Here is a 25,155-nt window from a genome sequence, read left to right on the forward strand (position 1 = left end):
GTTTTCTCCTGTTTCTTTAAACTTAGGACCTCCTTAAGAGGTTAAGACGTGACCATATTAGGCATTTGGTTATGCTGAGTGAGACACGTTTCTGGACCAGGTGATTCATGTCGGATTTGAAAATGATGTATATGAAAATGACACACGAAATGCCACGACAGACGCAAACTCACATCTGCTTAATTTTACCGAAAAATCCCCCTAAATACTCTTCCGCATCCATAGAAACGTATTTTAAATAATATGTAAAATTAGCAACTCGATACAGTTGAATAAATGTTTATTCCTCCTCCTCAATATAAACGACTGTCCAAAAATGGTATTTATTTTAGAAAAGGTACGGGAAGGACACGATCACACAGGCGCTTGCGGGTGTAAAATACGTGTCCGATAATGTATGGGCTGTAGCGCACGGATCGTGTGCAGTGTAAATGTTTTTGCTTGTTTCTTCTTTCTATAAGGACACAGCGCAATTTTACAAGGGTGTGGAATTTGCACGCGTATGCACAGGTCTTGTCGCTTCTTACCCGTTTCGCGTACTAAACTTTTATCCTTTAAATAATCACCACGCCACCTTCTAAAAGCACCCTTCGAGGTTCCCGAAACGGCAGACGACTGCACTCAACAATAAGAAAAGTGCAATGTGTGGAAGCAATGTTTATAACACGTTTCACACTCAAGCGGTGACCAGGGCGAAGATGTTTCGTGGAATTAAACCAGCGCATTAACCCGCAACGGCCGCTGATTATTGCGTTTCTAGAGGAAATGCGCAAGCAGAGGTAACTATGTCATTGCTTACTGCCAAACGAGCAGACATATTGGTTGTTTTGTCGTGTTCAGCACGCGTCTTGCGCCGCACGCAACGTGAAAAAGCAGACGACGCGAGAGCGCCATCCACACTAGGAGCGGTTCGTCCCGCCGCCGCCAGGGGCCGACTCTGTTCGCGCTCGGGGCGAATAGTTGTCAAACGAAATCCTAGATAAAAACAAGTTGTAACAAGTTGTCACATTTTATTCACATTTACCACAAATTTTGTAGTGCTAATTATTTTTAAACTAATAAAGCTTAGTTTTAGTTACGGGAACAAATTCGAAAGAAAAAAAATGTTAGCGCCAGTGCGCACTGTGTGGCGGAAACTAGCGGAACTGGTGTGGCATGTTAGCAACACGGCCGACTCTTTTTCTTCAAGGTGGCCGTCGGTAAGAATTGCGAGTTTTTCGGTTCGCCGAACAATCCGCTGTAATCTAACTTAATATTGACTTTTTTTCATTTCTCGCAGCTAAGACAAACACCTCACAATGCCTCCCAAGTTTGACCCAACAGAAGTTAAAGTGGGTGAGTACTATTTTCTGCATAAATCGTCTCCGATAAACTCATGCCGACGTGCGTCCGTTCATTTTCCATCCCTGCCGCTTGCCAGCTGACTCTGTTCGTGTTCTCTATTTTGTCTGTGAATGCAGTGTGCCTCCGAGCTGTCGGTGGGGAAGTAGGTGCCACATCGGCGTTGGCTCCTAAGATCGGTCCCCTCGGTCTGGTAAGCCCGTAGTGCTTCCCTTCGGCCACTTTCGGTGTTGACAGTAGTGTGCGGAGCTGGTTCGCTTACCTATGGTTCGCCTGCCTCCCTCACGTTTGGTGCAGTCCCCGAAGAAAGTCGGTGATGACATCGCGAAGGCAACACAGGACTGGAAAGGCCTGAAGATCACCGTCAAGCTCATCATCCAGAACCGACAAGCCACCATCGAAGTCGTGCCCAGTGCCGCATCGCTCATCATCAAAGCGCTTAAGGAGCCGCCGCGTGACCGAAAGAAGGTCAAGAACGGTGAGAATTCGCAATCACGCCTCGTTGTTTGATGTTTTTGTTTCCACAACTGACATGCGGTACCGTTTGGCAGCCTTGCTTGCTCGTGATGTCCAGGCGCTGACGGTTAGATTTCTCGTGGAGTCGTCAAATTCATCGACATGCTTAGCGCAAGTGGTATGCAGATTGCTTGGATAGGTGCTGCTTCTTAAATGGAAAATTGCGTTTTGGTATTGTGGAAGCTTTCGAAAGCTTAGCAAACCTCGAAGCCATTTTGGCGCCTTGTGCTACATGACTTGTGCCCCAGCATCGGCCCTTGCTTTTTAATTAAATGCCCACCGAAGAAGTGTTCACCGCTACACAGGTAGATAAAAAAGTGTTTGCGAATAACATAAACAGATGGGACAACTCTCGCCATGCAATGCTTGTGCGAGTTCCCCTCTGAAAACTGTTTTGCTGCTGTTGTGGTTTATCCATTTCTTATTTTTGGCAGCTCTTTAAGTATGCTTTCAGGAACTGCATGATTTCAGAAGTTCCTCGCGTCGTAGCTGAAGGGATCGAAACTCTGACAGGCCTGCTCTAAACCTCTCATTGGTAGTTCCACCGCTGTGTTAAGAGATGGATGCAGTTGGTCTCGTCGCGTGTTTGTGTGCCAAGTGGAAGAAAGACGATGGGCATTGCTGTTTTCTGCTGCAGTGAAGCACAGCGGCAACCTGACCTTTGACGAGATCATGACCATCGCGAGGACCATGCGTCCCCGGTCCATGGCACGCAGCCTGTCCGGCACGGTCAAGGAGATCCTGGGCACGTGCCAGTCGGTGGGCTGCACCGTCGACGGCTCGCATCCCCACGACGTCATCGACAAGGTGAACAGCGGAGAGGTTGAGGTGCCCGAGGTAAGCCTGCTTTGCACCGGAGTCAGTTCTGAGCTGTGTCCGTTTTGAGAATGTCCACTTCACGTCCGTTTCAGCTGTGATGTAGTTAGTTGCTGTTGTGAGGCCTGTGGCCAGTGGATGTGCTGCGTCACATTCGGTCGTCTGCTGTCAGCCAATCAGGACTCTATCGGAATGGGCATGAAATGGACACAATTGAGAATTCTGCCTTTGAGCTGTGTTCACACTGAAAATGTCCATTTCAGTCCTGACATAATTTCACTTGTGAGGCCTCTGGCCAATGTCCAATGATATCACTTTGTTCGCGCTTCGTCGCATCTGGTAGTCTCACTTCAGCCAATCAGGGTTCACTCAAAGTGGACAGGGAATGGACAAAATTGAGAATTCCGGTCCTGAGCTGTGTCTGGTTCGAAAATGTCCATTTCAGTCATGGCGCAATCGCACTTGCGAGACCTCTGACCAATATCGCTTTCACATCTGGTCGTCTGCTTTCAGCCAATAAGGGATTGTGGAGTGGGCACTTCAAAACGGCCCCAACTGAGAATTCCACCCCTGAACCATTCCTGTTGCCACCATCCACCTATGGATGCCCGCTGCTGCCTTTCCCAATCATTTCAGTCCTACATACCGTCTAGTTCTCATCTGGTCTCTTGTGTCCGTTCATTGTGTTTCCACTTGCTTCTGCCTGTCCTCTGCATCAGATGTCTTACCTGAATCCTCTTGTCTTTTCTTTTTATTGAGCTAGAATGCTTGCCACAAGAATATGTGGTGCGCACTTCACATCACCTTGTGTGATGCCCTTCGTAACCGCTTGACTACCTAAAAAAAGGGGGGCATGGAGATGATAAACGACTTTCTGGTTTGCTTTGAAAGATTTGCCATTTTATAGTGCCCTCAGTCAGCGCTTGTCTGGCAGCAAACGGTGCATTGTTCACTGAAGAACAATCAGCCAAAATTTCCAATTCTCTCGCTGCATCGCACGTTACACCATTCCAGCAGTGATTCATTTGAGGCAGGTACTTACGACGGATAATCGGTATGTTGACTCCACGTGGTCTTCAAATGCTGCAATCCTGCAGAGAATGAAGTCAATGCCCAAAGAACATGTTCGTTGGTTTTCGAACACGGGGTTGTCACTCGGCCACAGCTTATAGCTTTCATTTACTTTTTATCGCACCCACATGTGCAGTATTTTATTTTGGTTCACAGTAATCATTTCGTGCAATGCTGAGCATTCTTTGTGACAAACAGGGTCGCGCAAGTGGCAGTGTCACATATGGGCTGCATCAGGCTGGTGGCATTTGTGTCGGCCAGTCATAGTTTCGTATAGGGTGCAGGTGTGCACATGTGTACGTGTTTGTTTAGAACTTCTATTGTTCATCCCACCACTCTCATCGCTGTAGAAAGAACCTGGAGTTAGTTTCGAGCAGGAACAGATGATTGCAAAAGCCTATTTCTATTTACTTTCATTTGATTGTGTAGGCTAGCATCACTAAATAAAGGCTTTTAGAGTACCGGCACTCTTTTCTCTCATTGCTATGGGCCGCCAGGATTTTCATTGGTCAGTTGGCACCGCATGATATTTCTTTACATATGGGCGCAGCCATTTTGTTTCTGGGCACCTATTCTCTCCCCGCTCTCTCTCTCTCTCTGCTGCGCATATGCTAGAGCGGCCGCTTACACTCTGCCCATCACAACCGGCGGCGGTTTCGTTGGGAGAGATGGCAACACTGCAAGCTAGAAAAAAAATGGCCCCCAGATGCTTCCGGGTACACGGAAGTGGCGGTACTCTTAAGCGTAGCTTATTTAGTGACGCCAGTGTAGGTCTCTGCCGGTTGCACTAGCGTGCTGCAATGCATCATAATTCTTGTGTGGGAAAGTAACTGGTGCATCGCCTGCCTGTTGTTTTTCAAATTCATAGCACATTTGAATGGGGTTTGCATTAAATGCTGTACGAGCGCTATTCCAGCGACCAACATTTTGAATTAATAAACTTGTATCTCGTCTTCATTGCCCTGTTAACCAGCTGATGTCTATTAAAGGGACCCTGGAGCACTAACCATTGACCACTTGGAATGTATTTTGGGGTAAAGTCTATTGTCCCAGCAATCTCCTCCCGTGAGAATTATGAAAATGCGTTCACTAACACCGAAACTACGAGCGATGAGAAATGGCACATAATTGTTCCCTCTCAACTCGACCACGGACAACGCGACGAAAGCTGCGCGCGCTCTTACAAAGAGGGGGCCGGCTTGCGGCGTTCTTTTTGGCGGCCTTCAAAGGTCGAGAAGTTTTCTTCTTTTCTCCTCAACGTGGAGGGGTCAATTTCCAGTCTGGTGCCACAAAAAAGCAGACATGGTTGCCTGCTCGCAAGTGCACACGCAGGCTGATAGGGCGTTCTTGAAGCAGTAAACGTTTGTTGTCGAGTGGCCTTGTTGAAAGGGGAGTATTGAATTCGTCACCCAGACTTTGTGTACAGGTTCAGGCATAGAATAGGTTGGTACTACCCTAGTTATGCGGGCACAGTTAACCGCAGTTTGCTGCATTACACGAAAGACGAAACTGCGGTTACCCCACTAACCATGGTTAAAGGTGTTGTGCCACCAAATTTTAAGTCTGTAAAAAGCCTGCTGTAGGCTTCCTCTGCATGCAACGACCCTCAACACGAAGTGCTGGGTACAGCAAGCGCTTAATATATATTTTAATTCGCTTCTAAAAATTACCTAAATGCTCTTCTGGAAATCGGGACCCATCGCTAGTGCCACTAACCATGACGTCAGTGGATTGCCAGCACAGCAAAGTTTGTGACGTCATACAACGCTAGCGACTCGAGCGACGTCAACGTGAACTCCAGTTACCACAGTTTGTTTGGTCGCTTGGTCGTATCGACACACTATACTGATACGACGGCGACGACGACGAGTCGTTAAAACATCGACCAACTGCCGAATTGCCAGACCGCGTGGTCACACCACGCCGACGGCGACACAAACACGTCGGCCGATGGAAAGTCGCCGTAGTGTGACTGACTCGCCGACCGAAGACGCCAACAAAACCGGTCGCCTGACTGGTCGCACGACGCGTCGTCAATCGACCGAGAAGCGAAAACTGCGCCCCGACAACATTCGTGCCGCAATGAACGCGGCTCTATTTTGTTAGTTTCTGGAGGGTAATAAACTCAGTAAGTTCCATGAAGCCCATACAACTCAACACTAGCGCTAATGCGATCCGCATTTTGGCGTTCGACGCTTCGGCCGTGCTTTTCGGCGACGCCGCTACCCCGGAATGCGTGTGCGATCGGCTCGCCTGTAGAAAATATAAGGTCAGTTTCGTGCAGAAGAACAGTTATGTAGGGTAATTTGGGTAATAAGAGATCAGTATCGGCAAAGGTTTTTAACGTAAAACGTAAAACCAAAGTACGGCAAGCACTATCCCTTCAGTGCAAAATCGCAGTCGCAGCCGGGCACACTTATTTTTGCGAGCGCTTTCGCAGAAGAGCAGAGTTGATGGCGATAAGCTGTCGCGGGGGCTTCGCGGAACCTTGCTGCGCAAGCGCTATTTAAAAAATGTGAGTTTACAAGCCAGGAATTCTGTAAACTAGCTAGTAAACACCGACGTACGACTCCAAGGATGGGCCTCCATCTAGTACACCGGCTATACGCCTCGAGCTTCGTGATCGCTGCGCCGCCTGCCGCCGCTTCTCCGCAGCGCTTACGAGATGTCCGCTGCGCAGATGATAGCAGCTCATGCAATGTTTTGGTTCTCTTTCGCTTCTTTTTGCCTTTCTTTGCCCTGAACATCTTGTTATGGTGATGTCTGTAAGCAAATAGTATGTTTAGGGCACTTCAAAAAAACAGCTGCGTCCTGATTAGAGTGCTCGAACGCCAACAAGAGGTAACCGGGGACGCGGTACTGCGCGCTTCTTCGCCGCCCTTACGGCCGTCGGCGACGGCAGCGGCATATCACCACTGTCACCTCCGAATATCTCAGGCGCAAGTGAATGCTATTGACGCCTCGTTTAGTCCTAATATTGGCACAGTGAGAGGTTGGTATTGTTTGGCAGCGCGGACAACGAATTCGGCCTTGTTTTGAATGTAGAAAAATATCATTCGGGGAGGTGATTGCCTAATACCTGAAAATAGCTTGTGCCCTTATAGAAATAGAAGCCACGCGATAATGTTAAGTATATTCCAAGTCTGTGGGTCGTTAAATATGGTCCCACTCCCGCCTGATAGCATGGACCAAGGAGAGTTAATGAAACCACGGAAAAATAAATGGTCTGCCAAGTCCGGAAGCAATGTAATAGCTCGTGCGGGAATGAAACAAACCCACTACAGCTTCGGAAATCCTAGAGGCGTTCGTCTTACCTTAAGCAAGGTTGAACTCACTGGACCAACTAGATGCGAAATGCACTGATATTTTCCAAGACAGGGAGGGGGAGGAGGGGGGCGCTTAACTGTCATTGTGTACAAATGCGGAGCGAAATGAAGGAATGACCGTTTTAGTAATCACACACAAGCTGAGCGTTCACCTTTACTTTGTTTTTCGACTTTAAGGAACAGCTGATCACTCGGCGGACACATTTTTTGAAGTATACAGTACGGAAGTTTACAAGCGATTAAAGGTGTCGTTGGAAGAGTGTGGTATCTGATAAGGCCCTCTGATTTCACTTTTGTGCTAAATTATGCAGGCTCCCTGTGTCATTTGATGATGTTTCGGAGATTCGTTTAGTCATGGCCTCGGATATAAGCGGGGGATATATGTAACCGATGACTGTTTGGGAAAGCTCACCTCGCGACAAGATGACCCAGCCGTAAATTATTTGTGCTGACTCCCGGATGTAATTTTGCATTATCCATCGTACTTATTGCGTAGAATGTCCGTGAAATGTATGCCACATTGGCTTGTTCGGGGTAGTGATCAATATCCGAGATATGAAGCGTAACTGGCGGGCTGTCAGGTATGAGTGCTCCGCTAGATTATGAAAGCACACGAAACCGATTTACATCGTTGTGTATAGCCGTAGCATGAGCATCTGAACGAGCACTGCTTACGGTGGTACTGTTAGTAAATTTCAGGGCAGTAGAATTACAATCAGCTCCATGCATAAGCTGGTTTCGCGACGCCGGGCTGTGACACCCACCTGGCGCTTATGCGGACAAAATGTACCACAGTAAGATCGCGTCAGAAGCATTTACACTCTCGTAAATACACCACATTTGCGAACAGAGTGATTGCTCCACATAAATATGTATTTCCAACGCATACAAACAGAAAATATCGGTCGCGAACGTGCTTCAAAAGCAATGGCAACAGTGGTGAGCGGGCCGGCGACTCCCGCGTATGCTTTCGAAATGGGCCGCTAGGGGGATTTCAGTGGCGCCCCTACAGGCAGCGCTCGAGGCGTATATCGCAGTGTGGAATCGTTTGTTCGCTGGCTCAGTGGTCTCGCGCGTTCCGCCCGTCCGGTCAACGTTGCCGGTTCGATTCGCGGCGGGGGCAGCTTTTTTTTTTTTTAGCGTTTTTTTAGCATTTGTATGGTTTGCAAATCCATGGTTTTCATTTGTCTGCATCCGAGGATGCAGACAAAGAATCCGCGTCGGAGCTGTCGCGGCTTGACGTGACGAGTCGGCGTGTTTACTTCCGTGGTGAAGTACGTATGTGGGAGAGCAGACGCCGCAGTAAAGTCGCAACGTACCGCAGCGCCGCCGTGGCAAAGCCTCCTCGCAACACTGTGACGTCACTGCTTGAATCGGCGCCCAGAAACCGAAACCGAATCCTGTTCACATGAATCGTGCGATAATTTTTCACTCAGAATATGTTCGTGTGAGAGCATGTATCATGCTCTCACACGAACATTATAAAACGTTTGCAACAGAGAATGCACAAGCAACAAATTTGGTGGCACAACACCTTTAACGCAAACTGAGCTTGGCCACCTCAGTTCGGTCGTGCTAACCACAGTTTCTGCAGCCGCAGTGTTCAAAATCGCACAAGTCAGTTCGGACGCTAGTGGTGGCCCATCAGTGAAGGAGGAAAGAAAAAAAAAACACCTGGGCCCGTTTGCCCGAACGCGATAAGTATAGGAATAAGTTCTGAACTACAACTTCAGCGCTGTCTAGGTAATAAGTTGTGTGTCCGAAACTGACGCAAACGCTCAGTTAAAGTAGCGTTTCCGTCGGGTTTTCTGGCAACCAGCTTATTTGCCGTGGCCGACTTCGACTTATTGGCGTCTTATTCGCAAGCGGGAACTTATGCGTACGGCCAAACAGGCCCTGCCGTTAGGAGGGGACGGAGGCCCTCCCCATATCTGCCTCCAAGAGGAGCTTCGCTCTCGCAGTCAGCGTGACTTCCGATGCTTGTTTCCCGATCCACCACGATCAACTACAACAAAAGTCATGCTAAATTTGTAAATACCGCGTGCGGTTTAGCAAGAAAATGGATAAGCGGGCAATCATGCAGTGTTTTCAGCTCTCGGAAAAGATCTGCGCGCACGTCGGCCGGGCCTGCAAACACGCTGGCGCGTCTGCTCGCACGGCACTGGAAGTGGCTCGAACCAGCCCAGACCACGGCAGCAACAGCTTCTCGCCGCTCTTTGAAATCAATCTAATCACAGCAAAGAACTTCCGCATGCGAGAAAGTGGATGTTCGTGTGGTGAAAAATTTTGCTGTGTATTGCAAATCGCAGTTGTAGAGATAGCGGCGGTCAACCTACCCAACACCGAGCCGACCCGAGAAAACCAAGCCGGTTGCGAGCTGTTGGGGAAGCCCCCCTCTCGCTGCACGGGGGTGCGTCGCGGTTGGGTCTGAAGCAACTGTCTTAACGATGTTTCCTTTTGTCTACACTGCTTCTCTCGTTTTTTATTGTGAGGTGAAAAGTTTGGTACATTGATTTTGTTACGCTCACAACCAAGTGACCGCTGTCGACACACTTGGAATTTCCCGTGTAACAGCCAAAACCTGTTTGCGATAACTGCGGTTAAAGTTCAGTAACCACGGTTAAACGTAACTGCGGTTACTTCCGCCGTGTAACTAGGGTATTACATGCACTGCTCAAAGAGTTGCAGGGTCCCTTTAAGATCTCAACTGTTTCCAGGGGCACAAAAAGGTAACTTCAAGTGCTCTAACGCACATCTTGCTTCAGGTTAGATAAATTATACCTGTGCTTTAGTAGTTGATTAAAGTTGTTTATTATGTAAACTGTTGTAGATACGACTGTCATTTCTCATTTTTGGTCATTGGTAGAATGGAAATGGTAGTCCACCAACAAAGAGTGCAAACGTCCTACTGTCTCAGTCTTTTCACTGCCCTACCTACGGCTTATAAACAGGCATATAAGGATGTCCTTTGCTGTATTCAGGAATAATTCATCTATATTTCAAATCCATGCCAAAGCAGCATTTTCCCTACAACAGTGCACCTTACAGGAACTTAAAGAATTTTTTTTTTTTTTTTTTTTCAGATTGATTGCACATCTTAAGCTAGGGGAATTGTTGCAACTTTTCTTGTACATTGAAAGGGTACAAATTAGCGGTGCTAGTGGGGAATCCACTATAAGCAAAGTTCTGTCTGCTTTTGAAAGCCATGCTAAAGCTTTTCTTGCGATGTAACAGTGCAGTGCAAGAGATATGTTGCCCAATTAATCACTGGCTGCAATGTGAAAGAAAAAAATAGTAACATTGTAGCAGCATGCTTTTTACAGCTGGGGAGGTAATCGCGAGTATGTGACCATCATTTTACATGGATGAGAGGCATGCCTATCCTGCCTCTTGCCATGTACAGTACGTACACTAAATTTCTTGGTTTGTGTATTGTGCCGCCCTTTGAGGTCGCTGGGTGTAGTTTCTCATGTCCTGCGTCTTCTTTCTCGTTCCAGGAGTGAATGCAGCGTCAAAGTTGTACAGTGCCCTCTCAAGTTTGAGGCGGGGAACAATAAAACAAGGGGCCCCTCAAGTGCTGTGCTATGCCTATTCTTTGTTCGTCTAATGTCCCTAGATCACTTGGTGGCTTGGAGTACTTCGAGGAGTATCTCCTTCCGCGACTCTTGCAGCAGCCTCTGTATCACGCCGTCCAGCATCTCCTCTCCCTGGAGAAATTCGGCGACATTGTGCACCGTTACAGGTATCCGGTGGTCCGTGATACGGTCTTGTGCATAGTTGTACGTACGGATCTTCTCCGAACGCCCTCTTGATCCAACCTGAAGGACAGCGGGACCAAAACACCATTTTTAGCAGAGCGTGGCTTTGGTTGCGTTCTAAAACAAAATCACAGTGTCAATTACCTTGTTAGTTTTAAAACAAAAGTTGAGAGCAAGTCTAGCTTGTTTACTTGCGTGCAGGTAGGAGGTTACTGCAGAAACCATTTGTTTCCTCTCGGTGCATATCTGTCGGCGCTTGACATTACAAAGTTCGGACCCTCTTGACATTACAAAGTTCGCACCCTGCATTCTGCAATAAGAAACTAAACGGTGCTATTTACATAGTTGGTAGTGGTTCTTGATTATTTGAAAAATTGAATTTCACGGCTAAACAAGTTAATCAGACTCCTCTGTAAAGGCTGCAAATTAATTTTTGCATCATTTGAAAAGAGGCACTAGTGGTGCCCTCGAGCTGTATATGAGTGAAAATTTGCACATGCAGCCCTGAAGGCACACAGTGACCAGCCAATGGGAAGCACTGTAATACTGTAGGTGCCTAACAGTGAAGTGGAGATGCTAGAAAATAATCTAACATTGGTTGTGGTAACACTAACTTAATTTTGGTGGAACCCACAAGTGCGCGAGTTTGTTACTGTCAACTGCGTGGGCTCTATGGCAGTATGAATTGCTTATTGCACTGGTAAACTATCCTGACGAATTCGTGACCAAGAAAAAGAAACGGCTGAGCAGCCTTTATAGGCATTGCACACTTTGTCGTGAACCTAATAGAAATTGTGTATGCCACTGCCACTTACCCATCGGTCGCATGGGTATTGCATAGGGCGATAAGTTCCCCACAGTAGGGAATACCAAAAGCTTTCCCAACAACACCTACGGAGTGCAAGGGAGGTGCACTTGTGGTGTCGCTGGCACACCCACCAACCCGCTCATGGAAACTTGGCCTCTAGATTACAAAGGCATGCTACCACCTTTGGCCACGGGGAAATCTTGTTGGCCTCCACCCGTGAAACGAGACATATCCAGTCGCATGAAGGGGAGTGGCTCACCTGCAGTTTCCTCTGGGAGGTGTGTTGACTGATCTGCTTGTCCAGCTCGATTTGGTAAAGCCTTGCCCTGAGAATCTTGAGGGCAATCTCCTTGTTCTGCAGCTGCGAGCGCTCCTGGCTTGACTCCACCATGATGCCTGGCACCACGAGGGAAAATAGAAAAATTAGAGCCCTTCCACTCTCTGAAGATGGATGACCTGCAAAGCTGGATGCCATCGAAGGAGTGCACGAAACAAGCCAAATTTGTTTGTCATTTCACGGTCGGACTCGACTTCCCTTCCCACGCTCCCTTTACGGCCTTCTCTCTTTTTTTTTTCCCATGCGTTGTTGGGGGGCTGACCGCATGAGGGCAGCATGGCAAGAGAGAGTGTAACCAGTGAGCTTTCGCGGTGGCGTTCCCACATCGAACAAGGCAGTTGTAATCGATTTTGCCCAGATTTTTTTGTTGTAGTATATAAACGAGATATACGCAGGCAGTTCACGTATGGATATTCACTTGCAACATTCCCGCCTTGAGGCACGTGGTGATACATAAATTTGTTTTATGCCAAGCTTTATGATTTTGGGGAAAAAGCATATCCTGTATGACTATACCTGAATAAAAAAGCAATAAATCGCACAAGAGCTATTTTAATGTAGGTGTGTAAAGGGCGAGAAATTACACCAAGGACAAAGGAGGACGACAGCAACAACCGCTACTTCCAATTAACACGTATTCGTAAAAAGGCTTTATATATAATGTACGTACAGAGTGGTATGACAATATGGGAACGCCTTAAAAATGTTTCCTGAGTGAACCACCGCTCTGTTCGCGCTCAAACTTCACACGAAAGTCTCATTTTGTGGTCTATTTTGTTTGACACCGGGAATGACGACGGTACTTACCTGTTTACTCTGAAAAAAAAAAAGATTTTCGCCTATGGGAAAATGGCGGCCAATTTGGACGTGGGAGGCAGTGCAAGCTAATCTTGGAATGGATGGTTGGTATCAGCTGTTATGCAAGTACAGTGGAACCGCAATAACACGACTTTCAAGGGACCGTGAGAAAGCATTGTATGACCGGAGTGCGGGTAAATGCCGACCCAGCAACAGGAGGGCTAAGAACTCATTTAAACAAGTATTTTTAGCACGTTCTCGCGTAATTCGCGAAACTTTATTTGAAATCCCAAGTTAAACGAAAACCCTATTCTGTGCCCCCCTCCCCTCCATGGCGTCCAAGCTATTCCGCCAGCCCCGCGCATGGTCAAGCAAATTGAGAGTGGAAAAGGCAAGTGTGAACTGCCAAGGCTAGGTGGAACAAAGTATAGAACAAGGCAGAGGTGAAAAAAAAAAAAAAAACGGACTTCCTGTATCGTTGCTGTTGGGTCAAAGTGCGAAATAGATGAGATGACTCAAACTTAGTAAGTGAATACCGTGTTGTGGTGAAAATTTTAGCGCGGTCTTGCTACAGTGACCTGCTGCCGCGGCCAGCGAGTGACCCAAAACGGCGGTGCCAACATATGCGTGTCTCCACCCTTGCGGCGGACACGCGTGAATGTAGGCACCCTAGCAAGGAAGTAGCGGAGTGACAATGCTGCCAACGCCGCTTTGAAAGACGCTGATAAGCAGAGAGCAGACGGGGGGAGAGAGCGTGGTGAAAGGAAGAACCTTGGATCAAGAGGGCGAGGAAAGCAAGTGTACAGGCATCGCCCTGGGTTGCGTCATAATCGTAGTAGTGTTTTCGCCTTCGTCGGTGGCTCGATGGGAGCTTCAAATTCACGGTCCACCAGCCACCTGAACCCGGAACTATGGCTTCTCACGGTTGGCGTACTGCTGCCGCGTAGGGCCGTTAAAGGTTAACTGTCGCTCACGACGACCCGTCTGCTTGCGCCTTCTCGCGGACCTTTGCACATCAAGCAGCATCAAACGGGGGCTAAGAATAAAGGTCGCGACGACAAGGTGGCGAAGCGGTGTAAAATACGGGAAAAACGCCGATTTATCTGCGCCAGGAACTGCTGTATGAAGCGGACCGTGTATACCCGAGCGTCATATCATCGGGGTTTTTAATGCATTGTTTCTATGGGGGGTTTGCTGGGACCGTGGTGATCCGTCGTAAGAAGCGGGTCGTCGAAAGTCCAGGGGAAGTACCAGTGGTGTTCCACTGTATTTGTGATCATCGTAAACTAGGGGCGAAAGAGATTTTCTGGTTGTCTGCTACACCATTTGGCTCCTTCCTACCGTGAATCCCCATCGTCCGTTTCGCTCTGCATACCCCAGGTGGCGCCGTCGTTCCAAGATCAGCTTGCACTGGCTCGCAAATCTGAATCGGCCGCCATTTTCCCATAGGTGAAAATGATTTTTATTTACTTTCAGAGTAAACAGGTGAGTATCGTTGTTGTTCCCGGTGCCAAACAAAATAGACCACAAAATGCGACCTTCATGTGAAGTTTGAGTGAGAACGGAGCGGCGATTCGTCAAAAAAGAAGTTTGAAGTGTTCCATTTATCGCCGTGCCACTCAGTTCACAGAGAATGTGCTTACATCAGCAAGAAAAGATTCTTAGAGTGCATATAACCACCTGTCAGGCGACCACATGACAGTATTTTTTACACAGCTCGTGCTCTTATGTACACGTAACACCCAGGCAACAACAGACAATAGCATGACACCTGGTACCGAGTGCAGCCATTTGGAATTATTCAGGGGCGAGATTTGCAATTGATTCGGCCAATAAACCGAAAGACTGCATGCTTATGCAAGCGCAACCAAGGCGAGCCATTTCAAATGCCCCAATGATTTTTCTTGCAAGCTGGTTTTTATACTTTGCTGTTACTAGTCACATTAAAGCGGGGGGTTCATTTGCATTTCTGGCAATGTGTACTGAGCTGCACAGTGGGCCCATTCTTCAAGTTTCGCAGACGCTCACACAAGCACACATTCAAGCATCGCATCTCTACCCTACGTGTGTGTGACCGCATGGTAGAGGGATTACACTTCTACAATGCAATGACAATTTGCCCAGAAGTCTGCCCTAATCTGCACAATGCAGTCCACCAGGCAACTAAGTATCAAATATGTCCCCTTAAAAACTGAACAGGGTAGAAAAAATACAAAGGCAGACTAGTTGCCCACTTTGCTGCAACTCTAATGTTCTTGTCTTGCTTAGATTTTAAAAAATATATTCCTTGTGACCTGTGTCTGTACCTTGCTGTCCGAGTTTTTCCGGTTGATTTTTTGGAAAAATTGGTGAGGCCTTATTTTACATACACCTTGGCAATCCACTTCGACGAATCGTCAATCCGACTGCTGAGTGGATAGCAGTTCCACGATGAAGGCCCAACTTTCTTTCCTATTTAAGTTTCTTTATCTTTCTTTCTTAAGTTTCTTTTTGGATAGTGCATGTGGTGGCCGTGGTGACGCCACCGTGTGCACGATCTAAAGGAGGGGGGTACGGGCCATTTCTTGAGGCGGAGTTTCTCAACTGCGTACATCAAAGAGCTCTGGTTTTCGCAGCTGTGAGTGCTCACTGGACAACAGCACATGGAAGCATATTCATCGCAGGATGTGCAATCATGCACCTACTGCAGCACACACACTGTGCGTGTGAACGCACTTGGCGACGGCGGCAGTAACTTGCAACGACAGGCAGCAAAACGCCCCAGTGTGAAGAGCGCAACAGAGGAGAGTCAAGTCCGGCCGTGGTAATCTGCGATTTAGCATACTTCCCAGCCATTTGGCTAAATGGAACTTGCAAGGACTCGAGCTTTATGCTTGTGAACAAACATATGGCTGTCTCTTTCCCTCCCTTGTTGTAGGCATCTCACTGTCTGCCTAACACACAACCTGTGTTAGGCAGATTGAGCAGATTAGCTCAACCAGTGAAGACGCCAGACAGGTTGCATTCGGCTGCTCAACGTCCACGTGCAAGTCTACCGCCAGCCCAATGGACATGTCATCAGTGTGGGCATGAAACCTACAGCTTCACGTGCACGCCCCCCTACCTACCTCCACTCAAGGCACGTGCACGCGTAAACTGGCAACCGCTTATGTGCGCGTGCTTAAAATTAAAAGTACTGACACGAAATTTTCATGTTGCCTATTTTCGCTACTATGGATGCCAACTAGTCTACTAATCAATGTAATCATAGAATGGCACATTAGATGGTCGAACGCAGCGTAAACACTAATTTACGGTGTTGTTTATTCATGTCAGTTTCGGTTTCGACAAAACGAACGCCGAGCGGCCGCAATGACAGGAGGGCGCCCGTGACATCACCAATCTTGTTGCACTGCTGCCGGTCTGGACGCGTGCGCACACACGCAGACCAGCCGAGGTCTTTACCATCCCCACACACCCTGGGCAGCGTGACGTCAGTCCCCGAAACCATGACGTGTGCACATGGCATAGCAACTGCAGCCAGTGCGTCTGCTACGTCACGGGAGCCCCGACGTCGGCAGTTTGGAGCAAGTACCACATGATGTCACGCTGGCCTGCTCTGGGCTTTCTCGTGCAGCCAGATTAAAATGGATTTAAAATATGCTGTACTGAACGGTTACAGTTCAAACTTGCTGGGAGATGTCTCCTGATAAAAGGAAGCATTTCACATAGTTATCTCAGCTATGAAATTTCGTGCCACTACTGAAAAAAGACTTTAAGAGAAAAAACAAACTGTAAATGTGGTTTCCTGCATTTGTGAATATATGCTCTACTGGTAGATGCCTTGAAGATGCATGACTGCAAGAGCTAAGCAAGTTTGGTCAGCAAGCTCTTGGTGACTTGTACAAAGCTGCTCGCAAATGACAACAACCTTTGTGTGAGATTTGACGGCAGGAATTCTATCAGTGGCGACTAGCTAGTCTTCAACAGATAGCGGTTTTTAATGTGAGCGCCTGGCGGCCAACGAACCAGGAAAGGGAGGCTGCATTTGGGGTTTAAAGATTACATCAAACCCAATGGCAAGAAAGTGTACAACAAAAAATCTGCACTCATTTAGCAATGGCCTGTATTTTTGCCACTCCTGGTTCTACTTACTAACAAAATATGCACACCATGATGTATTCTCTGCCAGTGTGCTCAACGCTCACAGTATGGCATTTATTTGCAGCGTAAGAATGGTTTTTCACAGAACAAAATGCTAACGATCACAGTTGGTGCCATTCAATCAGCAACTGTCATTGTTGACACAAGCTAGACAACTTTTGAATTCTTTCAGTGTATTCGAAAATCACTTATTGCACAAAAATTTGTGGTTGCCATTAATGTGCTTCGAAGTGATATCACTAGTGAGCTGTGCTTGCAAAGTGGAGCAATTTCTGCAAAGGGTGCACACTTGCGCTTCAGCTATTTCGAGGTCGATAAAAAATGTCCTAACATGTATGGAGTAGAATATAACGAAGTGAAGAGTATAAAATAAAGCCTTGTTGAATTTCAACTAGTCTTTGGTACCTTGCTGATTAGCTATATATTCCAGCCACAAAAAATGTTTTTAAAGGAGTACTGACAGAAAATTTGAAAACTGGGAAGATGTAAAAAGGTTCCTTTGTATATGGAGATAACTCCCACAAGTTACAACTGTAACCATTCAGTATAACATTTTAAATAAGTTCATATCTTGGCACACACACCCGATAGCTCAAAACGGATAACCTTCCAACATTGGCTACGTCACGACGCATTGAGTGCCTTGCCCCAAACTGCCGACGTCAGAGCTCCCCTGATGTAGCCCAGGGGTTCTCAAGCATGTTGGTCCCAGGGAATCCTGCTAAGTTCCGTTAAGTGCCAAGGAACCCCCTCCCGCCATTTTTCATTCCGTTCATGCTACATTAACGTGCAATAAATTCAAAAGCAAGCAAGGGTATCGTTTTTTTCCCCGTCGACTTTACGCGAATGCGTACGCTAGCGGCACCTATCTCCAAACAGGAGAAATGCGCATGGGGGTAATATAAGACCGAGATTCAAGTGCAAAAGTTTAACCACGTGGCCCGTTTTCGGAGTCTGGCTGGCTACAAGCTGCTGGCGAGATTTATTGCGCAGCTCGCGCGTTTCTGTTATGCGCCGAGATGTGCTTACTGACACTCGGGCGTGAGTAATGGAGGTTCCTTAGATCGATCGCACCTCAGGTTCACCATATAAGACACTGCGACTGCGGAACCAGGGAAAATTTATCAGTGGCTCGCGGAACCCGGAGGAGGGGCCTGCGGAACCCCTAGGTTCCGCGGAACCCACTTTGAGAAACCATGATGTAGCCAATGCACTGGCTGCTGTTGGTGCCCGCTGCTTCACCTTTTGCATCACATCAAAGTATTGGGACTGACGTCATGCTGCCCGGGCACAGTGGAACCACGTCCTGACCAGCTGTGGTGTGACAAGAACAGCGACGTCAAGAACGCCCTCCTGTCATGGCGGCCACCCCGGCGTTCATTTCATCAAAACTGAAACTTAGAGGTATAAACGAGGCTGTAATTTACGCTGCGATTGATCACCTAATGTGCTGTTCTATGATTAGTGGTCTGAAAGGCACCCGTAACAAAAAAAAAAAAAAAACATAACTTGAAAATTTCACGTAAGTACTCCTTTAATTAACTGAAAAAGGTGCAAGAAATAGTGTTAAAAATCGAATTTTGTGCCACAGTCAGGAGTGATGCAATAGCGAGAGAGGCCAGCACTAAAAATGCAGTTATTAGTGTGTTAACCGCACATTAGTAAAAGTACCACAGGGAACTAGAGGCCCCACTATGATTGCCCAGTCACGTTTCTTGAAGGTATCCATGGTCACTGGCTGCCCATCATACAAGATTCTCTGACGTCGCTGGCGAGCGGCTGCTGAGTTGCCGCTGGTTCAGCTGTTTTACTTGATATTATTGATTTCACATTTGCGATAAGGTAGCTATCATTATCAGGACAAAGCAGTAGTGTTAACGCACCAAACATGCATTTTTCTTTCATCATCATAATCATCATCATCATCACCACCACCACAACCACCAGCCTATCTCTGCCCACTGCAGGGCAAAGGCCTCTCCCATTAATCTTCAACTACCCCGGTCCTGCGCTAACTGCGACCAATTTATCCCCGCAATCTTCTTGATCTCATCCGCCCAACTAACTTTCTGCTGCCCCCTGCAACGCTTGCCTTCTCTAGGGATCCACTCTGTTACCCTTAATGACCAACGGTTATCTTGCCTTCGCGTTACATGCCCTGCCCACGTCCATTTCTTCTTCTTAATTTTTCTTTATGGCGACTTTAACACTGCCTGGTGCCATCTGCATACCAGGAGGGTGTTAAGGGTGATGCTGAAGCTGCATCCATGTTGACTGCAATGCAAAGGCACCTACCAGAGGGAATGTGTTGAATCTGAACCGCTGATTCGGTCGTGTTGACGTGCTGGCCGCCTGGGCCACTGGCCCTCTTTGTCTTCATCACCAGGTCCTTGGGGTTGAGGACCACTTCGACCTGTTGCGAGAAGAGAGGCAGCTTCATAGTGGGAAAAGCAACAACCGCAAGAAAGCCAGCTGACGCACTGCACTCAAGCGGCACTACCTGCGCGACCAGAGCATAGCTATAAAAATGTACAGCTCGAAGTTTCTAAAGCCTTGGTTGGGGTAGTTAAGGTGCCAGCTAACTGCAAGTTATTTTGTTCAGAAGAGCAAAATGTGTGTGGCTGCCATATTCTTTATTTGCTATCTGAATTTCTGAATCACCTGGTGTTTGCTGACCCACCATCCTTCCGGAAAAACCCTGGCAACAAGTTGAAGCCAGTGAGGACTGTACAAGTGATTAAGAATCTTGTGAAGACTACATTGTCAAGCAATCTTACTGTACGAATAAAATGTCACAAGGGAAAACAATGTGCACATAGAAGCAGTGCATATGGGTAAGTGAGAGATATTGCAGTCATATCAGTTCTACAAGGAACACCTTCCTTAAGAATAGTTGCCAAAAAACGGAAGAGGAGAGTGCTTTAACTGCCAACACTTTCTCACTGTAATGCGATTCTGCCCTGCAATGCATTTTAACGTATTCTGTTAATTCGTGCTTTCCAGGCAGTAAATGAAGCTCTACAATTGCTTTGAGTACGCTGCCGGAAATACCAACCCACTCAATCAACAGTACCAGGTTAAAAAAAAACATTGCGTATCTTTGATTTGTAAACTTTGACTGCTCTGAAGCAGTTGTGTAGGGTTTTTTTTTTTTTGCCCATACAATATTTATTTGCGTGAGCAGCTTTGAACTGTTGAGATGTGTACTGGAAAAGTTAAGCAAGAGCATAAAACTTTATTCAGATGCCAACTGGAGTACCTGGCAGCTTTTTTGGCCAGTTGGAGCTGTGCAGTACGGTCTCCCACTGCTCACTGCTATTAAAGGAGTACTGAGACGAAATTTTCGTGTTAAGTTTTTTTCGCCACTATGGGTGCCTACCAGCCCACTAATCATAGAATGATACATCAGACGGTCAACAGCAGTGTAAACAATTATTTACAGCCTCGTTTATTTGTGTCAGTTTCGGTTTCGACTAACTGAACATCAAGGCGGCCGCCAAGACAGGAGGGTGCTCGTGACGTCACCGTTCTCGTCACACCACTGCTGGTGTGAACCCGCGCGCCCAGATTGGTGATATGGTTCTCACCATTTCCATGTGCTGGGCAGCGTGACATCAGTCCCAAAACTGTGACGTGTACACACAATGGAACAGCGCGTGCCAACCGAAGCCAGCACACGTTGGCCATGTCACGGGGGCCCTCATGTCAGCAGTTTGAGCCCAGGAGGAGCAGATGGCGTCATTCTGATGCCGATTTCGAAAGGGTGTTCGTTCTGAGCTTTCTCGTGCATGCAAAGATTAAAATTGATTTAAAATATGTTATACAGAACAGTTACTGTTGAAACTTGCTGGCAAACATCTCCATATACAAAGGAAGCCTTTTACATTGTCATCCCAGCTTTGAAATTTTGTGTTAGCACTCCTTTAACATTGCGACCTAATGTGGCTGCCTGCAGACATTGCCATAGCAAGCGTGCTAGATCCGCTCATTCATGGAATATGTGGCACTCTGGGAGGTAGCGCCCTGCATAACAGTAGCTGTAGACAATCAGGCTCCGATACGAATTTGTCTGGAGGAGTCGCCGGACTACGGATTGGCATTTAGTTGGGGAGGGATGCTCGGTTGGAAAGCGGACCCGGGTCAGCCAATAGTGGTTGGTTATATCCCTGTAGGTCACGAATCTGTCCCTGCCAGACAGTAAGATGAATTCCTCATCTACATTGACGTCCGCTTGGTCGGTGAAGCCTCGAGCGGCACCTGGTGTGGATTCATTCCTGTCCAGGCCGGAGTGGGCAGGGGTCCAGACTAGCAGTATCTTACTGGTTCGTTTCTCAGTGTCGAAGCCAGAAATTAAAGTTGTAGATCTTCCAGGTGGCCCTGGAAGATCTGCCCGCGGGAGAAATTTAGGATTGCAGACTTAGAGTCGCTGATTACTGTTGTGATTTTTGACTAGTCGTTTCCATAAAAAGGAATGTTTGAGCCAAGCTACTAACTCACTTTTGCTCAAATTTCAAACATGTCATCACCTTTCGCATCAGTACTTGGGTATCTCGTTTGCAAAACGGAAGAGCTGCCATCTGCAATGCACTCTCACTGCTGCCAGTTATCTTAGCATCAACACTCTATGCAAATAACCCACACAACCACTTCTTCCGACAGAGCCGTTCTTCCTTCTTGGCACTCAAGTGCACCCTCTATGTGAAATTTGGGACTGGGTAAGCCATCAGTCTGACCACAACCTCTGTCCTTTTTCCAAGAACTTTGTAGTTCCCCGCAAGTTAACGTCACAGTATCAACGAGTCCCATCATCAGCACAGGTTAACTCGTGAGTGAGCATACATAGTACAGTCTTTGTAAAAATTTCCTAGGCCACACCACAGATTTCTGGGCTCCAAAGAATTCAAAGCAAAATCTTAGCATTTAACTGTGACCAAATTATTTTATCACAGTAAGAAATAAATGAGTTTTCTCCAGCTTTTTGGCATGAATTCTTTCAGCCTCGCTTGAAAGGTACGCTTCCACTTTGGATTTTTTGCGGACTACGGACTTTTGGCATGGCCTAGAAAATTTTAAAAAAGACTGTACAAGCTTACCTCGGTCGGCATGGGCATGACGGCGACAGCCATGGTGCTGGTGTGCATGCGGCCAGACTTCTCCGTGGCTGGCACCCGCTGGACTCGGTGGACTCCGCTCTCAAACTTCAGACACCTCCCCACATCACTCCCGCCAATGTTCAGGGAGGCGTGCCGCACCCCGCCTAGGGAAACGACCACCAGAAATGAACATTATCGCCCCTAGCTCTCCCCGGTACCTTGGCTGTGTTCCAATTTGTAGACAGCACGCTAGACAGGTTACAAAGCAGTCTAATAAGGCATCTAAAGCAACAATAACTGGAAGGGCGCAGCTGCTAACATTGTAAAAGAAAACCTCGTAGCAGACATCTTAACAAATGCAAACCGCAGTTTTGTAAAAATAATGACATTAGTGTTTTAAACAGTACGTGACCTAAAAAGTAAATACAAGCCTCTTCAATACTGGTAAATGTTACCAAGTGTTTAACTTAAAGAAAAATTTAGTTTGTTATAACATTTATATTCAAAAAGGTGGCACTGGTGTCGTTCTTCGTTTAGACAGGAACTTCAATACTGTCTCCGCACAACAGTCTCCATGGCCAGCTTCATCTGAATTATAACGAGGCTTGCTATGGCAGACGATTCCCTAAGACTGCAACGAAGCAGTCTAAAGGGGAAAGTGGAAGCAACCCAATGTCGATGTCGGTGGCAGCAGAAAGGCGGGACCTCAAAAAAAGAGGTAGACGGAGATGAGAGCCAAACCTTGGTCTGCGACTTCGTAGTCCACCGGGGTGCAGTGCCACCCTTTCCACCTGGAGTAGCGCATGTACATCTCCAGGATGTCCTTGGTGAACAACATGGCCTCCTGGCCGCCAACACCGGCTGTGAGCTCAAGGAGGACCTCACTCGAGTCCACAGGGTCTGGAGGCAGTATGTGCTCGACAATCTGTCGCCAGGAGGGGGTGAACAGTCAGCACCTACATCAAATCACATCCGCCGTCTTCTCGTGAAAGTGAACGTTTTTTTCCGGGTCCATCACCTTGGTCAGCATACCCAGTGCAACTTCCGTCCAAAAGAATGTTACACCAACTAGCCCGACATCAAGCATTACTGAACTTCAATTTATAAGCAGGCCACAATCTGAATCATGACGTCTTTATGCAAAATAAAATTAACCAAGACAAAATGGAGCAGATCTTTCTAGTGCAAGAAAGGAATTCGTACCAGACTTCTCCTTTCCTGATAACTGATATTTACAAACGATTGAATTCACTCATTGCGATTTGCATATTTTGCTAAAATAAAAGCAAACTACACTGGAAACCCCAGTTCACTTTGTGGCAGACTTCCTTGCTATGCATTATTTAGTTCTGTATGTTGGCCTAGCTGGAAAATGATTGATTGATTGATTGATTGATTGTAGGTTTTAACGCGCCGACGCAACGCAGGTGATGAGGCACGCCGTAGTGGAGGGCTCCGGATTAATTTTGACCCCCTGGGGATCTTTAACGTGCGCCGAAATCTCGAACACACGGGCGTTTTTGCTTTTCGCCTCCATCAGAAAAGCGGCCGCCGCGGCCGGGAATCGAACCCGCGACCTCGTGCTCAGCAGCGCAACGCCTTAGCCACTGAGCCACCGCGGCGGGTCCTAGCTGGAAAATGAAACTTCATGTCATTTATGAGGCTGATTATAGGGCCTGAGATTCATCTGTAAAGCTTTGTTAATACTTGTTGGTTGGCATTCTCGAAAGCAACAACTTCCAAAGAAGTCACGCATAATCCCAAAATGCACCAAATTATGCCAAGATTGAAGCTAGCTACACAAGTTTAGGTTAACACAATGCAACGGTATCCGCCATGTGATGTGTATGAATGCTTACGTTGCCAAAGCTTTTCTGGAGGATCTGTGAAAATGTTCATGGTGATGCTTCCTGTAAAAACATGTTGAGAATTTTTTTTTCTTTTTTGTGCAAGGCATAAAGATGACCACGAGCTAAGCAATACAGAGCGCGATTTTTTTTTTTTTTTTGTTTATTCTACAAATGCGAACCGTCAACACTCCCTTACACTTACAGCTGTAGATGGGCACAAAATTTACGAAAAGCGTAGAAATACTGCATGGAAATGCAGTGAAGCATTACGCTGTAGTATGGAACCGATTAACTGAGTATGCGACGAGGGTTTTAATGCGGTAGTTACTAAACGAACAACCAAATAACTGTCCGCCGCTTACCTTGGTATACATTTCTTGAATTTCAGATTCACATTTCAGTAGGTCATCTGAAGCCATTGTAAGCATCTCCTTATCCCCAGTCTTGGCAAAATCTGCGAAAAAAAAAAAACGCAAAACAATGCTGTTACCAACCAACTACTGTAAACAAACCGAGTGCTGTCACGGGGAAAGCTTCTACAGGATACTAGATAACGGACAGCATTTGCACATTTACGTGGTATACGCAAACGTAATAACAACATCAAGAACAATGTTGAAAGGCAGGCCATCGCAAGATGACAAAATTACTACCTTTTTCCAAATCCTTGAGCCCCACAACTTCACTCCTCAGCTCGTTAACTTTTTGAAACAGCCGCACGACACTTGAGAGTTTCGCCACTTTGTCGTTGAGTTCCTTAGTCCTCTTAGCATCCAACGAGCGTCGGAGCAGTTCTGTCTCCACATCTTTCAGCTCCTTGGCCACAACTTGGAAGTACTTCAAGAGAAGCTTGGGCTCCACCACTACGCTGTCCTTCTCGGGCAATGTCGCGAAAAAGCGGCGATCCGGCATCCACGATCTAGGGTGACTTGAATGAAGACTAGAGGTTTCTGGGGCTTGAAACAAGAAAAACCTGTTGAACGCAGCAGCTGTTGGCATTTTACATGACTGGGATGCATGTCTACGCAGCGCTTGTCTAACTGTAATCCTTGATTCGGTGAAAATTGCACACATAGCAGCGGCCCGTCGTCTGGTCCTGGAAGCGGCCATGTTTCGTGGTCACGTGGGTCTCTCAATTGTAAACCAAACATCAATTTGTAAGGTTTATGGCGCTAATAATTGTACTAATGAACTTTAAAAATTGTTACTGAACATTTGCACAATTGCTAAATAAGTACTAAAAAGAAGTGCTCAGAAAAGCAATAAACGTGTGCCAGATGAACGATTTATGCTCTGTT

The 25,155-nt window shown here is 47.0% G+C and overlaps 2 protein-coding genes across 2 annotated transcripts; one reads left to right on the forward strand and one right to left on the reverse strand.

The window, feature by feature from the left end:
* The first annotated feature begins 1,176 nt into the window (after positions 1–1,176).
* Positions 1,177–10,644, forward strand: Rpl12 (ribosomal protein L12). The gene is made up of 5 exons (XM_077693979.1): positions 1,177–1,335; positions 1,461–1,534; positions 1,639–1,819; positions 2,495–2,694; positions 10,568–10,644. The coding sequence occupies exons 1-5, from the start codon at positions 1,299–1,301 to the stop codon at positions 10,571–10,573; spliced, it is 498 nt and encodes a 165-aa protein (XP_077550105.1). The 5' UTR covers positions 1,177–1,298; the 3' UTR covers positions 10,574–10,644.
* Positions 10,265–24,979, reverse strand: Mrf1 (mitochondrial translation release factor 1). The gene is made up of 7 exons (XM_077693978.1): positions 24,511–24,979; positions 24,220–24,311; positions 22,749–22,932; positions 22,008–22,171; positions 19,210–19,327; positions 11,896–12,032; positions 10,265–10,888 (listed from the first exon to the last, which is right to left on the reverse strand). The coding sequence occupies exons 1-7, from the start codon at positions 24,965–24,967 to the stop codon at positions 10,688–10,690; spliced, it is 1,353 nt and encodes a 450-aa protein (XP_077550104.1). The 5' UTR covers positions 24,968–24,979; the 3' UTR covers positions 10,265–10,687.
* Between the last annotated feature and the right edge of the window lie 176 nt (positions 24,980–25,155).

This window comes from Haemaphysalis longicornis, unplaced genomic scaffold, assembly GCF_048455015.1.
Source record: "Haemaphysalis longicornis isolate Haplotype H1 unplaced genomic scaffold, Haemaphysalis longicornis Haplotype H1 scaffold_12, whole genome shotgun sequence".
Classification (NCBI taxonomy): domain Eukaryota; kingdom Metazoa; phylum Arthropoda; class Arachnida; order Ixodida; family Ixodidae; genus Haemaphysalis; species Haemaphysalis longicornis.